The sequence below is a fragment of the Loxodonta africana genome, chromosome 5, assembly GCF_030014295.1.
Source record: "Loxodonta africana isolate mLoxAfr1 chromosome 5, mLoxAfr1.hap2, whole genome shotgun sequence".
NCBI lineage: Eukaryota > Metazoa > Chordata > Mammalia > Proboscidea > Elephantidae > Loxodonta > Loxodonta africana.
This window is the reverse complement of record NC_087346.1, coordinates 120,585,182-120,602,270: the sequence shown is the minus strand read 5'-3', so window position 1 is coordinate 120,602,270 and position 17,089 is coordinate 120,585,182. Positions and strand designations below refer to the sequence as shown.

At 41.8% G+C, this 17,089-nt stretch overlaps 1 protein-coding gene across 1 annotated transcript in view; it reads right to left on the bottom strand.

Moving 5' to 3' along the window:
* The window catches only part of RELL1 (RELT like 1), an 85,508-nt gene that overhangs the window by 8,467 nt on the left and 59,952 nt on the right, over positions 1 to 17,089 (bottom strand). The window contains exon 6 of the mRNA XM_010591407.3: positions 14,987 to 15,125. Coding sequence (XP_010589709.2) covers positions 14,990 to 15,125 — 136 coding nt within the window. The 3' untranslated portion in view covers positions 14,987 to 14,989. The remainder of the gene's footprint in view (positions 1 to 14,986; positions 15,126 to 17,089) is intronic.

The following is a 17,089-nucleotide window of genomic DNA, read 5'->3' as shown; positions in this document are numbered from 1 at the left end:
GGAGCTTCCAGACTAAGACAGACTGAGAAGAAAGGCCTGGCGATCTACTTCCAAAAATCAGCCAATAAAAATGCTATGGATTACAACAGCCCGATCTACAACCCACCGTGGGGATGGTGCAGGACAGGGCAGAGTTTTGCACCACTGTGCATGAGACCACCATGAGCTGGGGGCCAACTCAGTGGCAGCTAATAGCAATAACAACATGATGGTTCCAGGGTGGGGAACATGGAGCTTTCATATAAGGAGGGGGTTTCCCTACAAAGGACCCTTGAAGGATGGACAGGTTTCAGAAAGCAAAAATGAGAAAAGCATTTCAGAGAATAAACAAAGCCATGAATATGCAGGCATGAATATGCAGGGTGTGTTCTGGGGAGCAACAGGTTCATGCTTTGATTGGGCATTCCTTCTCTGGGGTTTGCTGAGCATGTAGATAAATAAAGTGGTAAGAGATAGTCTGGAGGAGGGGAAGACTCATCTTTGTACAGGGAATAGCCGAAGTCCTGGTAGGGGAACAAGGATGTCACTATGTGGCGCAGTGATGGTTAGGGCAGCAGGAAAAGGACCCCACATGGATGGAGAAGTACCAGGCAGACATTGTACTCAGGGAAGAGTTTCAAGGAGAGTTGGTTAGCAGTATAAAAATGCTTAGGAAGGCTGGAACAGCTAAGGGCCAAAACAAACAAAGATTTCTGGATAATTAAAACCACATATTGGAAATAATATCAATTATGTATTTTTTCAACAACAAAAAAGAAGCATATATAGAGAATATTTCCTGTGTGTCAGGAAATACACTGTATATATTATATGTTTGCTCTAGACAGCAGGATTCATGGGTTTTTTATCTCCTTCCTTTTGGGTACCTGTATTTTCTGATTGTTCAGTGATAAGAATATATTACCTATATAGCAAAAACGGGGATGTGATGGGTCAGTGGTAGAATTCTCGTCTGCCACCTGGGAGACCCAGGTTTGATTCCCGGCCAATGAACCTGAGGGGCAGCCACCACCCGTCTGTCATGACAGATTTGCGTGTTGCTATAATGCTGGACAGATTTCAGCTGAGCTGCCAGACTAAGGCAGACTAGGAAGAAAGGCCTGGAGATCTACTTCTGAAAATAAGCCAATGAAACCCCTACGGATCACAATGGTCCAATCCACAACTGATCATGGGGATGATGCAGAACTGGGCAGCATTTCAATCCATTGTGTGTAGTGTTGCCATTAGTTGGGGGACAACCCCACAGCAGATAACATACAACTAAAAAGCAGTAACTTTTTCATGAAAATTTTTATTAAAACAAAGCACTGTTACTAACACATCACTAATTATAGACAAAGTGACACAACATTAGAACACCCGCTAGCCTAAAAGCAAACACATCCAATTTAATCTGAGCATCTTAAAGGCTTAAGGAAGCTTTGAGACCCTCTAATACAGGAATCTCTCGCTCAGCACTCCTAGCTGGGTATTCCCGGAGACAGATGCTCATGCCTACACAAAAATGCTAGGTCTCTTGCTGGCCAGCTCAGGCTGTTAGGACACTCAGGAGTAAATGACAGGTCAGGAGGCCAACCAATGCCCAAGAACTTAACTTCTGAATTATTAGTCTCTCCAGAAGAGTCTCCTAAACATTTTGGATTTCAAACGTCCTTCAGAATATAATTTTTAAAGGAACTACCCTACCTTATTTCAACTGTGAAAATAAAGAGATGCCGGCAGTGATATTAAAAGAAAACAAAAAAACACAGGACCAGCTACTGACCTTGGGCAAATCATTTCTCTCTCCATCATATCCTTATCTTCAGTTTCCAGATCTCTTCTCGTTCTAAAAATCTCATGATAATATAAGGTCTGCAAACACACCGTGTTGGGGAAGTACCTAACATGCTGCAGCCTCCACCTGGCTTTCTCACTCTCTTGGGATGCTCACCCTTGGAACTCAATCAACAGGCTTTCTAAAGGCCCAGGCCACATGGAAGGGACACATGTAGGTATTACGTCCAGCAGCCCCAGCTAAGGTCTCAGCTGATGGCTAGCATCCCCTGCTAGACATCTAATTCTGAGTGAGCGATCCTTCAGATGATTCCTGCCCCTAGCCCTTGAATCTCCCAGATAAGAACCCAGACATCATGTAGCAGACAAGCCAACCCCATTCAGCCCTAACTAAATTCCTGACCCAGGATCTATAAGCATAATAAATGACTTTTACTTAAGTGGTTTGGGGGTAATTTCACAGTAACCAGAAGAATGAATGAGTGCATATAAGTTATGAACAGAATTGTGTCCCCAAAAAATATGTGTTGGCCACTGAATTACTGGGCTGAGGGCTAGGGATATCTAGCTCAATTGGCGTAACATAGTTTATAAAGAAAATGTTCTACATTCTACTTTGGTGAGTAGCATCTGGGGTCTTAAAAGCTTGTGAGCGGCCATCTAAGATACTTCACCGGTCCCATCCCATAGGGAGCAAGGGAGAATGAAGAAAACCAAAGACACAAGGGAAATATTAGTCCAAAAGACTATGGACCACAACTACCACAGCCTTCACCAGACTGAGTCCAGCACGACTAGATGGTGCCTAGCTAACACCGCTGACTGCTCTGATAGGGATTGCAATAGAGGATCCTGAATGCAGCTGAAGAAAAACGTAGAACAAAATTCTAACTCACAAAAAAAGACCAGACTTACTGGTCTGACAGAGACTGGAGAAACCTGAGAGTATGGCCCCCTGACACCATTTTAATTCACTACTGGAGTTACTCCTGCAGTTCACCCTTCAGCCAAAGATTAGACAGGCCCATAAAACAAAATGACACTAAATGGGCACACCAGCCCAGGGGCAAGCATGAGAAGGCAGGAGGGGACAGGAAAGCTGGTAGTGGGGAATCCAAGGTCGAGAATGGGAGAGTGTTGACATGTTGTGGGGTTGGCAACCAATGTCACAAAACAACATGTGTATTAATTGCTTAATGAGAAACTGATTTGCTCTGTAAACCTCCATCTAAAGCACAACTAAAAAAAAAAAAAAAAAGTGTTAGAATCCAACCCCTAAAACCTGTAGATATAATCCCATTAGGGAATAGGGTTTTCTTAGTTTTGTCAGTGTAAGGTGTGTCTTAAACGTAAGCACATTTGTCTATAAAATGAGTAGATTAGATACAGACAGAAGGGAGCATAAATGAGGGGAAAGATAGATGCCACAAGGCCACCACCAAGGAATCAAAGAATGCCAAGGCTAGAGAAGCGGAGACAAGGATTTTCCCCCAGAATGAACAGAGAGAGCCTTCCACTAGAATGGAACCATGATTCAGACTTCTAAGCCAACTGAACCGTGAGAAAATAAATTTCTGTTTATTAAAGTTACCCACTTGCATTACTTCTGTTACAGCTGCACTAAGAAACTAAGATATCTATATATCTATATATTGAAGCCCTGGTGGCACAGTGGTTGATAGCTACAGCTGCTAACCAAACGGTTGGCAGTTCGAATCCACCAGCTGCTTCTTGGAAACCCAGCGGGGCAGTTCTACTCCATCCTATAGGGTTGCTATGAGTCAGAACTAACTTGACAGCAACAGATTTGGTTTTTGGTTTGGTATATGTGTATGATTTCTGAAACAAAAGTGTAATATTTTACAACCAGCTTTTTTCATGTAATGAGATATAATAGATGCTCTGTGTCTACAGACAGCTCTGCTTCAATTTGGGGCATTTGCAGGCCATTGGATTAAATGAATAAGGCATAATCCATTTCAGTTAATCCCCACAGATGGATATTTAATGTTGTTTCCAGTTACTTGCTCCTATAAATAAAGCTGAAAGGAACAACTTTGAACATATCTTTGCCCTCCTTATGATATCCAGAATTGGAAGCTTGTGGTCAAGGGGTATATACTGAAACTTTTGACATTTCCAAATGCCACTACAAAAGTCTATACCAACATAGCCTTTTCCACTTCACAGTGTAGTAATGCCTGTCTCCCTGCACCATCTCCGGCACTGGATGCTAACCAGAGTGATCGTGTGAACCAGTTTGCCAGGAGGTTTTGGTTTATATGTGCTTACCCAGAATAGCTATCCATCATGCTCCTTTCACTCTCAGAAGAGTCTAATTTTAGATGCAAGTTATATGGTCATGCTAAGCGTTTGCATTCATCTTTGCCAAAAGCAAAGCAAAGGGTGGTCTTGTTATGTTAGTTTCTACTTACTTGATTCTTAGCGAAGTTGGGTATTTTTCACGTTTATTGACAACTTCTTCCATGAGTTGCCACGCTGTGGCCCTCATTCTGGAGAAGAGGTTTAGTAACTGAAATTTGAACTCTTTTATATCAGTAGTGAGCATATTTTTACATCTGTTGCTCAATTCATGAAAAATATGAATGGTTAAAGATGTTCTTTTCATTCAAAATGGAAAGGGCATTTTTAAGTAACACAGGGAGAAAATGTATATTCCCCCAAATTACACTGCCTTCTTTACTGTATAATGCCAGTGAGAAATTCTGCGCTCCTTGCAGCAACATGGAAGTAGACTCGAATCTTCTGACACTAGATTTCAATCTCACTGGGAAGGGGCTCTTTACTGGGTCATATTCTCATAGCAATTTAAATGTGTTCTTATATTTAGCAACAGTGGATTTCCCAAGTGACAAAAACTAAGCACTTGTGATTTACCAGTCCCTGGGGTGTTGAGGTTCAGAGCACTTTATTCCAAGTAAACTGTAATTGACATGGAAGGTCATACTGTACTCGGAAAAAACAACAATCGACTGGGAATTATTTAAATACAAATCAGCAGTTCTCTATTAGTCTCAACACACTTATGATTTAACGTCTACGCTAAGCTACAGGCAGAATAACTTATTTCTCTGAATAGTACCACTGCTTTCTAATAAAGAAAATCAAATAAGTTAGATATTGCCTCTCTGTTGGCTTATAAGCTACAGTTCAGCTAGCTGGCCTTAAATAAGCCTCTACCTGAGTATCATAGGAACAATACTACTAATACCTTGAAGGTTATGTCTAATCCAGGCCTCTCTGAGACTGAGAAGAATAAAGAAATACTAATTTTTCATACATTCATTTGCTGAGTAGTTACACAGGGTCGATCTGATATACTATAGTAATAACATCTAACATTTACCTATGGAGCTCTTACTAAGTGCCAGGGCACTCTAGAAGGTAGTTATTACTAATAGCAGGGGTGGTAGTAGTAGTATTCCCACTTTTGACAGAGAACCTGAGGCATCCAGAGGCTAACGTATCCAAGATTACACAGCTAAAATGTGACAGAACAGGACTTGAACACAAGAAGTCTGATTCTATGGACCCCTGGTAGCACAGCGATTAAGTACTCAGCTGCTAACCAAAAGGTCAGCAGTTTGAGCTCCACAACCACTCTGCAGGCGAAAGATATGGCAGTTTGCCTCCACAAAAATTACAGCTTTGGAAACTCTTTAGGGCAGTTCTACTCTGTCCTCCTGGGTCACCATGAGTCAGAATCAACTTGACAGCAACGGATTTGGATTTTTTTCCGTCTGATTCCAGAACCTATATTATGTAGTTACTACAGTGCCCTGAGTCCTGTTAGTTACAGAAAATAGGCATTATGACTTACTTTTTTTTTTTTGAGCTAGTAGAGCTCTAAGTCGCAAGTAACAAATTAAGAAAAATCCAAATCCTGGTTATAACTAATCATTATATCATCTTCCTAACTGTAGGCAAAAATGTCTCCAAAAGCATTTTATTTTCTGCTTCCCTGGAGCCTCCTTGGGTTTTCCGGTCCTCCCAAGCCTCCATGAGCCTCCAAAGCTGCGGAATTTCTATGGAGAAGGGCAGATGTAATAGCCTCTCTTTCGTGTAAGTTTTGTCAAAGAGCTGGCAGCGGTGAAAGCGGGAGAGGAGACAAGCTCTTTGTAGGTTCAGCGGGTCAACTTCTGGTCAACAATAGGGAGGGGCCCTACAGCAGACCCCTCTAGGGAGACAGGGGGGAGCTGGCTTGCTGTTGTGGCAATTCAAAACAAAACAAAAAATAACCTCGGGTCCCGCATCATGATATCTAGATTCTCGGAATACTGACAAATATATTTCAGTGTTTTCCACGCACAGAACAAGGCTGTGGAAGAAAAATTTAGAAAGAACGTCAAAGTTGATGACAACAGGGTATGTTTTTAGGTCTACCAAAAAAGTCCCAGATTATGTCCATAAATATCTTGCAGCTACTCCCACCAACAAAAGACAAGCCGGGCACCCAACTTTTAAAACATGTTCAGCATTTTCACCCCTCATGGCTCAGTCAATGCAGGAGAGTAAAAACTCAGTCTTCCTGAATCCTCAGTGGGTAGAGTAAAAACAGCCAGGGAATCACAGGACCTAAAAGTATCAACTTCAGACAAAGAGCTACGCTCTCATTTGTGAAAGGGAGAGACAGGGCCGTACATCCACACTTATGCTGAACAAGCATGCACGTGTAGCAGGTGATCCTGAAGGACAGGAGGACACTGACAACCATGGTCCTCTCTTGGGAAAGGTATTGGGAGGTGGTGTTAAGGGCATCTGGGTGGGGTGAAGAATTTTTTTTTTTAAGACTTATTTTTCACTCTGCAGCCTTTTATGATGTTTGAGTATTTTATCACATACATGCCCTATTTTTCAATTAAAAAAAAAAAAGATTCCATTTCAACCACTTGTAACATCCAATACACTGGAGATGGTGAAGGGACTGAACTATCACGAAGCCTGGGTCCAAGCTCTGCTACTGACTATCAGTAACTTCCGAGGCTCTCAGACTGAAAACTCTAAAGGAGGGCACCAGGAGACAAAGGGACAGACGTCTACTAGAAAAATGAGAATCTAAGCTCCATAAGAGCATGGAATTCATCTGTCTTACATACTGCTGTATCCCTAAGGCCTGGCAAAGTGCCTGGTACGTAGTAGGAGTGCAATAAATACTTTTTTAAAAGACTGCAGTGTATTTGAATTGAACCGAACTATCACAACTCCTTTGAGATCTAAAAGTTCAAGATCTTACTTTGTAAGAAAACATACCTGATCCAGGCAGAGCTCTAAAAGCTAAACTACATCAGATGGCCCCCATCACAGACCAAAGGGGGCCATCCTGTAGTGAAAGCTGATAAGGGCGAAATGATCACCACTACCATAAGCTACTGGGATACCTTGAATAAAGATTTTTCCTTTCAGGGGAAAGCAAAGCTCCTTCCCATTACGAACCTACTAAGCACATTAGTACCATAGTGTGGATTTCTTCCCATCCAAGTCCTCTCACTATCAAGCCCTGTTTCTAGGGTAAATTACTTAGTCTCTCTTCTGGGCCTGTTTCTTCACCTGTAAAGTGGGCATATCATCACCCGCAACTCATAACGTTGCTTTTTAACTGCTCTCCTCATTCAGTCTTTCTCTCCACTCTGGCTGGTTCTACCTGCCTATTTTTTTCCAAGCCATGAAGCATCCCTAGAAAGATGTGAGGAGCAGCTTTTAATTCTGGTAGAACCCAGATTTCTGGAGCCATGAAGGAAAAATGACCCACTCCAACTATCATCCTGAGATAATCTTTCAACCTTAAACCTTGAGAAAACTGGGTTAAGTCAAGCAATGTTGTCACTGTCGCGTGATGCTGAGTCGCAGAACTGCCCCCAACGGTTTCCTAGGCTGTAATCTTTACGGGAACAGATCACTAGGTCTCTTCTGCTACAGAGCCGCTGGGTGGGTTCGAACCACCAACCCTTTGGATAACAGCCAAGCTCTTAACCATTGCGCCACCAGGGCTCCGTAAGTCAAATACCTGTTTCTGTCCAGTCAATTCTTCCTCACAGGGCAGAGTAGAACTGCCCCATAGGGTTTCCAAGGCTGTGATGTTTACAGAAGCAGACTGCCACATCTTTCTCCCACAGCTAGTGGATTCGAACTACTGACCTTTTGGTTAGCAGCCAAGTGCTTAATCATTGGGGCGCCAGGGCTCCTGATGTCAAATAATACTTTCGCTTAATTAGCAAAGAACATTCTACCTTGGGTATTGTGCTCTTTTAAAGAATTATCTGGGTGCAGTTTCAACAACAGCAACTCCAGAGGTCAGACTAGACCTACGTTTAGGGTAAATCAGTAATTATCTGAATTGCTCTTCAGGAGAATGCTGCATGTCCACAGGTTATTCTGGCCCTGTTTCCATGGTAATGTGTAACTACTAGTGAGAAGCTGGAGTATAAGAATCTGTAAAAGTTTTTCTTCTTTAGAAAACCAGTTACTCTCTAGTAAGAAGTGCTGTCCTGATTTGCAAATCATATTATTAAATGAACTTCAATAAATTTCTATTATTATTTTTTGTTTTAACAGATGTTAACCTCCCTCCACTTCCACATTTAATTTGGACTCAATCGTTACTGTCTGCTACCTGAGAGCAACACAGGTATCAAAGTACTGCTTTTATCCTTCAGAAATATGTTCAGCAACTGAAAATCAAGCCAGATGGTCTCATTCATGCCTACTCTAGATGCAGTTTCTTTCGATACATTTATTTGTTAAGATTTAAGGCCAGCGAATCAAATTTAGGGGCTTTCATCGACCCAAATCTCAGATCTCAGTCTTTTTGCTTTTTCAAAACTATGTATTTTGCCCTGCATAAAATATGCTATGGAGAAAAACTATAAACTAGTGCTATCAAGGGGCAATGGTGGCTCAGTGGTAGAGTTCTTGCCTCCTGTGCAGGAGACCCAGGTTTGGGTCCTGGCCAACGCACCTTATGTGCAACCACTACCTGTCTGTCAGTGGAAGTTTGCATGCTGCTATGATGCTGAACAGGTTTCAACAGAGCTTCCAGACTAAAATGGAGTAGGAAGAAAGGGCTGGCAATCTACTTTCAAAGATCAGCCACTGAAAGCCATATGGACCACAACGGTCCAATCAGTCACTGATCATGGAAATAGTACAAGACAGGGCAGCGTTTTGTTCCATCGTGCATGGGGTTACCATGATTCCAGGACTGACTCCACAGCAGCTAAAATGATGACAACAACGACGGTGCTGCCTAGTTTTCCACCATGACTTTCCTCCCTGGAGATCTGACAAAAACAACAATGCAGAGGACTACAAATAAAGTGGCATGACTTGACCGGAGGCCCCCAAAGGGCGATGCCATTAAATTACTTGTCAGAGTTTGAAAGAAATGCAAAAAGGCTGCCTTTCCTCACAGCTGAGAGGAGGAAACGGAAGTGTCCACAGGTCAGGAAAGGCAAGTTGTGACTGGTCACAGGATGCTCAGGAGTGAGTGTGATCCACATATCAGTCTTGGCAGAAAAGGAGACTTTTTCCCCGAAGTGGAGCCCCAGCACAGCAGTGGCACGGTTAAGTGCATAAAACTTCTCAGTCCACACTTCATTTTTACTGGAACCCACCCTCTGATTTTTTTAACAAAAAGAATTAAGACCAGTAAAACTTTTCCATTACCTCGTTACTAATTCTGATCCCACCTCCATTAAGAGGGGGATGGTTATTTGTAAGGCCCCCTTCACACAAACAAGAGAATGGCCCGGGTAGAAAAAGCACATCCCTCAGGGACTTGGCAAATACTGTGTATTTCTGAGATGCCACAAGAGGCCATTGCTATAATGTTCTTAAGGAGTAAAAATGGATTTCCAGCACCTAAAGATGCTTGAGAAATGGGCTAATAAGTAACGAGGAGCCCGAGTGGCATAGGCAGTTTGAGATCGGCTGCTAACCTAAAGGTTTGTGGTTCAAACCCACCAAGAATAACATGAAAACTATTGATGACAGTGAATTTTTAATAAGTACTAACTCTTCGGGAGTCCTTGGTGGTACAGTTAACACACGTGACTGCTAACTGAAAGGTTGGTGGTTTGAGCCCACTCACAGGTGCCTCGGAAGAGAGGCCTGGTGATCTACTTCTGAAAAATCAGCCATTGAAAGCCCTGTAGAGCATAGTTCTATTCTGACACACACGGAGGTCGCCATGAGTCAGAATCCACTTGATGGCCACTGATTTTTTACTAACTCTGTGCCAAGGACTGATTTAAGAACAAGATATCGGTAAGTCGTTTAAGTCCAACGATAATCCCATTTTAAAGATGAAATACCTGAGACTTGGAGGGAGTTAAGTAACTTGCCCCAAAACACCAGTAGTTAAGTGACACAATTAAAGTTAAATGCCAGTTAATTTGAAATCCACTAAAATAAATTAATAAACATTAGTAAATGTTTCAATAATAAAACAATTTACAATAAAAGGAGATGTCTAATATTATGGATTCTTGTTTGGCTAAAAAAAAAAAAACAATGTGTAAACTTACCAAATTAATGCCTTCAATAAGATACCATCATAAAATGGAAAAAGGCGTACAGACTCTGGAAATGTGTCACACAGAATGCTTACGACAGTATCATTTTTGAAAAGTGAAAGACCAGTGACAATGAAGACAAGGCAGTGGCATTTGGAGGCTGAAAGCAATTCGATTTATTTAACTTTGAAGAACAAAAGCTTATTCTTCTAAGAAGAATCAAAACACATTTTCTGTGGAAAAAAGAAACCATTTTCACTGCATTGCCAAAATAAATCAGGCAGAGGGCAAGTTAGATCTAGCCACAAAAAAGAACTCAGGCCAAAGAAGCAGGGGGAGAAAGGAGAGGGGGAAGGAGAGGCCACACAATAGATTTTGTTTTTTAAAGAGAGAAGGAAAGAGGAGAGAGAAAGATTAGGCCCAGTTTTGATAATATTCTGTCCTGAATACTAAATCTAGCTTCTGGCAATAACCACCTAATTAAACATACACATGCATCTAGCCAATGAGTGAATATGGATTTGCATTTGAACACCTGGATCTATTCCACAGTAAAACAAGGCATTCAGGTAAATAGCTTGACTAAAAATCTAAAGTTGTACATCTTTCAGAAAACTGTACAACTCTGAAGTCTTATATATGAGGCTCTGTATAAGACACCTAACACCCCTGCCTGGCTTTATTAGCTACACAAGGCCAATCTTCAGAACCAGAGAAATCTAGTTGGAAAGTCCAATTATGTTAAATACCCAAACATACTCTGTTTAGGATGAGAAACATGTGAGAACTTGCTAGAAAAATTTTAATGAACACATAAATTTTTAAAAATCAAGGAATATTCTCTTCCCTCCTTTTTCAGAGTCTACACTCTGTTGGGATAACCAGACATTGTCACCTAGCAAGTCCCCACATGCAGTGCAATGGATTTCTCTTATATATGGCCTTTGTGGCCTTGGCTTTATGATTCTGCCAAAATGATTGGCTGGGCCACTGTCTACCCTACAAAAAAAAAAGATGGCCTATTTTATGCACCTTACAGGGAACGGTCAATTTGCTATGCAAATAGTGGTGCGTAAAACCAACCAACAGGATTGAGTGATCTGAGGTGACTGGTCAGTTTATGGTCCTAAAACAGCTGTAATACAGGTCAAGAGCTGTAATACTGCAGACAGCGCGAGACAGCACAAGATGGCACGGTGTGCTTGTTGGCCCATGAAGAGAGACACCGAGTAAGTTGGTGGATTTGTCGGCCCACAGAGAGAGAGAGAGAAAGAGAGAGCCACTGAGGGCCTCTGAGCAGGAGGCTTGCTGGCAGAGCTAAAGAGCTATAACACTTGCCCTAGCAGGGCAGAGGCCTAGAGGGGTCTGGTGGCAGAGCTGGCATTGACGGCACAAAGCTGCTGTTATAATGGCAGTAGCCAAGCAGGATGCTATCCTGGCCATCAGTTGGGCCAGTTAGCAGTGGAGAGGCCAATGGGGGGGAGGCCAAAAGCAGAGATGGGTGGCCTGCCTGCAGGCACAGCTGAGAAGGGTCATCAGTTAGCACAGCTGACAACAGCTGAGAGCTGTCCTGGCTGGAAGCTGTCTTGACTGAGGAAGTTGATCCTTTCTCCTAAGTTGTATACTATTACTTCCAAGTTGATCCTGATCCCAAGTGTAGCCTGTTACTTCCTTAATAAATCACATAACTGTGAGTATGGTCTGTGAGTTCTGTGTGGCCACTGCAATGAATTATTGAACCCAGCAGAGAAGTAGAGAGTGCCAGGGGCGGGTGGTGGGGATGGCTGCTATCAGAAATGGTGAAAAAGTTGGAGTAGATGTATGCCTGATCTCCACCTCATAGGAACCAGCTTTGTATTGATCCTGGTTCTTATCCCTCAGGAATCCAGACAAGTTCAGATGCTAGAATATATAAGCCAACCAGGCAAATCACAGGACCTGTTTTCCCCTGGGCCCAGTTGATTGATGAAGACTGTAACTCCCAAAGCCTAGTTGCTTGGGTTTGAATCTAAACACAGTCACATTCTTGGTGGTAATCCTAAACCAGTTGCTTAAATTGTGCTTTATTCCTTCATCTGCAAAACAGAATACTAAATCTTACTTACCTATCACTGCTGTGAGGAGTCTGTGGGTGGCACAAAAGACTAAGTGCTCAGCTCGACTACTAACTGAAAGGCTGGCCATTTGAACCCACCCAGAAGTGCCTTGGAAGAAAGGCCTGGAGAGCTACTTCTCTAAGATTACAGTCATTGAAAACCACATGGGGCATAGTTCAACTGTGAAACATGTTGGGTTGCCATGAGTCAAAATTTACTTGATGGCAATGGGTTTATTGTTGCGAGGATTAATAATACATGAAAAGTGCTTCCTAAACAGTGTCACGTACATAGTAAACCAAAGAGCCAAACCTGCTGCTGTTGAGTCAATTCCAACTCATAGCAACCCTACAGGACAGAGTAGAACAGCCCCACAGGGTTCCCAAGTAGCGCCTGGTGGATTCGAACTGCTGACATTTTGGTTAACAGCCAAACTCTTAATTGCTATGCCACCAGGGTTTCCCATGTACATAAGAAGTACCCAATAAATGGTAGGTATTCTAATTAAACGGGAATCTCTGGGTGGCACAAACAGTTAAGTGCTCAGCTGTTAGCCAAAAGGTTGGTGGCTTAAATCTACCCAGAGGTGCCTCAAAAGACAGGCCTGGCGATCTGCTCCTGAAGGTGACATCCTTGAAAGCCCTACAGAGCAGTTCTACTGTGCACACATGGGGTCGCCATTAAGTCGGAACTGACAGCAACTATTGTTTTTTTTTAACAATAATAATTAAAATTATATGTATATAATTATATATGTAGTTATATATAATTATAATTAAACTACTCCATGGATCATGGGGGTTCATGATACTATTCTCTCTACTTTTGTATACGTTTGAAAATTTCCATAATAAAAAAATGTTTTTAAGTTTCAAAATTCATTACGTAAGCTGGAGCTTGGAAAACACATTCCCTTTCTAGAGCCACACATGTGCATGTTGCTGACTTGGATGACACAAAACGATACTAGGCGCTCTCTTGGCACTTGCCTTAAATCACTGAGTTTAACATCCTTCTTTCACATTGAAGGAAACCTGGAGTAAGGGGAGTTCAGTACAATTTCCAAGTGGTGAAGCTAGGATTTGAACCCACGTGTTCTGATCAGACCCAATGTTCTTTTATAAAATCCTGCTGGATGACAGCATGGTTTGCAGTTTTGTTGTGTATATACTATAAAAAAAAAAAAAAAAAGAACTCATGCTGGAAAACTACCAGAACCCCTGTGGCTTACAGCATTCAGAGGCACAGCTCTTTCAGATCACTTCCAGAACCTCCTCAACCTCTCCAGGCCTGGCAGGTTAACAGAGAAGCCTCACCCAAAAAAGTCACTTCTCTCCCAACTCAGCCACACCAACCAGAAGGGAATTCATGCATCATGACCCACAGCATCAACTGAGCATCCCCTAACACGCCCGGCCTGGGCTTCATAGGTAATCTCAGATCTGATTCAGTAGAATTCAGATTGCTACTTCATGAGGCAGGTAGCATTTCCATTTTCCAGAGAGGAAACTGAGGAATAAAAACAGCAGTAACTTGTTTGGGTCCCACTGCCGGTGAGTGACACTCTGGGACCTGAACCTGGCAGGCTGACTCCAGGGCTCACGTTCAACCTTGCTGTTTCATTGTGGCTTCAATCACCTTCCAGTCCACACCCTACCCTCTTTCCCTTTCAGGTATAAAGTCGAATGCCTTAATGTTCAGACTGTGGCTGTCCCAGTGGAGTTTTTAGAGCATGATCACTCACGAGTCCGCACACTTACTACTTCACATATAATAAGAAACGTGAAAGAGATAAATGCTACTCAAGCCAGAACAGAAAAGATGAAAGCTAGACCAATGTCTGGTCACCACAAGGTCTTTTTTGTTTTTTTTAAGAGGTATCTTCTAAAACTAAAACTGCCAAATCAAGAAACATTCACTTCTGCTTTTCAATTGCTTCAAAATATTTAGTGGAAAGAGTAATATTCCTCCTGGGAGTACTTTAGAGCTGAAGCGCATCAAAGAAGATTGGTTTCCAACTCAATTAAAGGAAACTTTTGGTTATTGGTTTGCTTGTTCAAGTCCTTTTTAAATCACAGTTTACCTAGAATTCATGACCAGACTACATTTCACGTGGCCTAAATGGTTTTTTTAAAGAAAATTTAATAAGCTGCCAATATTTAAAAATCTATGGTGATTTCACATTTAAAAATCCAGATTTAAGCCCTTTTTTGAGTAAGAAGATCCAGCCAACACTAGGTGCTTTCTCCCTGTGGGAACGCAAGCGCCATGGATGGGTAAGGTGATTTCCAGGTAGCCGGGATCCCCACCACCCCATACTGCCTCATATGTAATCCTCTTTCCTCATTATTATGCAGGCGAGCCTGTGGAGACACAGAGTTTATGGTCTCTTTCTTTACGAGAAGCTCTGGGCAGAGAAGTAGTAGTGTTTAGTCACCTACCATCCTACCTGTTCCAGGTAAGCTTCTCATTTTCCTGTTAAATGTCATTCCTATACTACCACAGACCCCAGGGAGGCTCTTCGTACCTTCCCTCAGTGTCCATCGCCCCACCCTCAATGCCGTCAAAACTACAACTCACCTGCTACTCTGTGTCACTTCGTTCTCTCTTCTCAGGTGTCACAGGCACCTCCCCGTTGATACTTTCAGTCCCATTAACAGACATCAAACTTCGCCGCTCCTTCTGACTTGACTTGTGTTCCACTTTTGTAACTCTAAACCTGAGGGGTAAAGAGGAGATTTGATGGGCTTTGTTTTTCCAGGAAACAGAGTTATGAGTGACTGGAAAATCATCCATTTAGAGGATCCCAAACTGACTCAGACAAAAGTTTAGACAGCAATAAAAATTACCATATTCAATTAGAGGGGCATTCCTATCCCTACCTGGGAAATCCCTGGTCCCCTGCCAAACTTTCCAGCTGTTCTTTCACTCAACCACATCACAGACTCTGCTAGATATTTTACACGTCAGGCAAAAAGCATAAAAATACACAAGTACTTAGATATTTAACAGCTTCAGAGTTGTCATTTTCTTACAGTGATAGTATGGGTTTTAGCATCAGCTTTCTTAGCTATACAAGGCTAAACAGAAGAGAGGATTGCAAATTAAATTTACGTAATAAAATGTTCACCAGAAAACTACCTTCTGTAAAGGTACACCTGTCAAATAGTCCTGTCTCAACACAAATGGCCAGAGCAGCCCCCCAGCTACTCATTTTATCATTATTAATGGGTTTTTATCATCATTACTAGGGTTTTTACATTGTTTATTTTTTGCTTCTTTGTAAAGTTAAATTTTGGTTAATTTTTTCTATTTTTGGTGGTGTTATGGATTGAATTTTATCCCCCAAAAATAAGTGTGGTACATCCTAAAACCTATTCTTGTTATTTTAATCACGAATCACACGTGGGAATGGGTTTTCTTGGTTATGTTAATGAGATGGTATTAGTACTGCTGTTGTTTTTGACAATGTATGCAATGCTATTCCTCTTCAATTTGTCATTTCTGGCGTAGTAGACCACATGATTGCCCGATTCAAAATGGCCAATACAACAGCTGCAAACACCATTCATAATAAGACACAGAACATACAAAGTATGAATCCAGGAAAACTGGAAATCATCAAAAGTGAAATGGAACTCATAAACATCAATATCCTAGGTATTAGTAAGTGGAAATGGACTGGTATTGGCCATTGTGAATTGGACAATCACATGGTCTACTATGCTGGAAATAACAAACTGAAGAGGAATGGCTTTGCGTTCATTGTCAAAAAGTATTAATACAGCGTGTGTCTCCAGTCAATCTCTTTGGAGATATAAAATAAAAAAACAATTGAGCAGCAGAGATGGGGGAATAGAGATGCCAAGCCACATGAAGACTGCCCAGGAGCAGAAACTCAAAAGACAAAGACCTTCCTCCAGAGCCAACAGAGACAGAAAGCCCTCCCCTACAGGTGGCACCCTGAATGCAGACTTCTAGCCTCCTAAACTGTGAGAAAATACATTTCTGTTTGTCAAAGCCATCCATTTGTGGTATTTCTGTTATAGCAGCACTAGATAACTAAGATGGATAGCAATATACACAACCAAACATACATCCATTCACAATTTCTACATGTACAGTTCAATGACATTGTTTACATACTTCACACTGTATTACTAGTCTCACTATTTCTACCCATATTGTTTCATCACCATTAATTTAGACTCTCTGCCCCTTAATGTTCTCATCTGTGCTTTAGATTAACTGTTGTCAATTTGATCTCATACATATACTTCTGTATAAGACCGCAATGCTCAAGGCATACATTCTTTATTATAGAGCTATATTACTATAGGGCTTTACACTGAGCTATATTGTTGTTTAGTTTAATAATGGCTCCATGGGATAGTTTTTATTCAAGGTTTAAAGACTGTTTTTGGGCAACAGATTTGGGGATTCCCCAAATCTCAACAGATCCAATAAGTCTGACTTCCATATGAATTTGCAGCTCTATTTCACAATTTTCCTCCTTCTGTTCAGGATCCATCTAATGGATCCTTGATTAAAATGCTCAGTAATGGTAGCTGGGCATCATCCATTTCTTTTGGTCTCGTGACAAAAGAGGTAGTAGTTCACAGAGGCAGTTGGGCCTGAAGTCCACTTTCTTCTCTGATTCTTGGGTCTCCTTCTTCCTCTGCT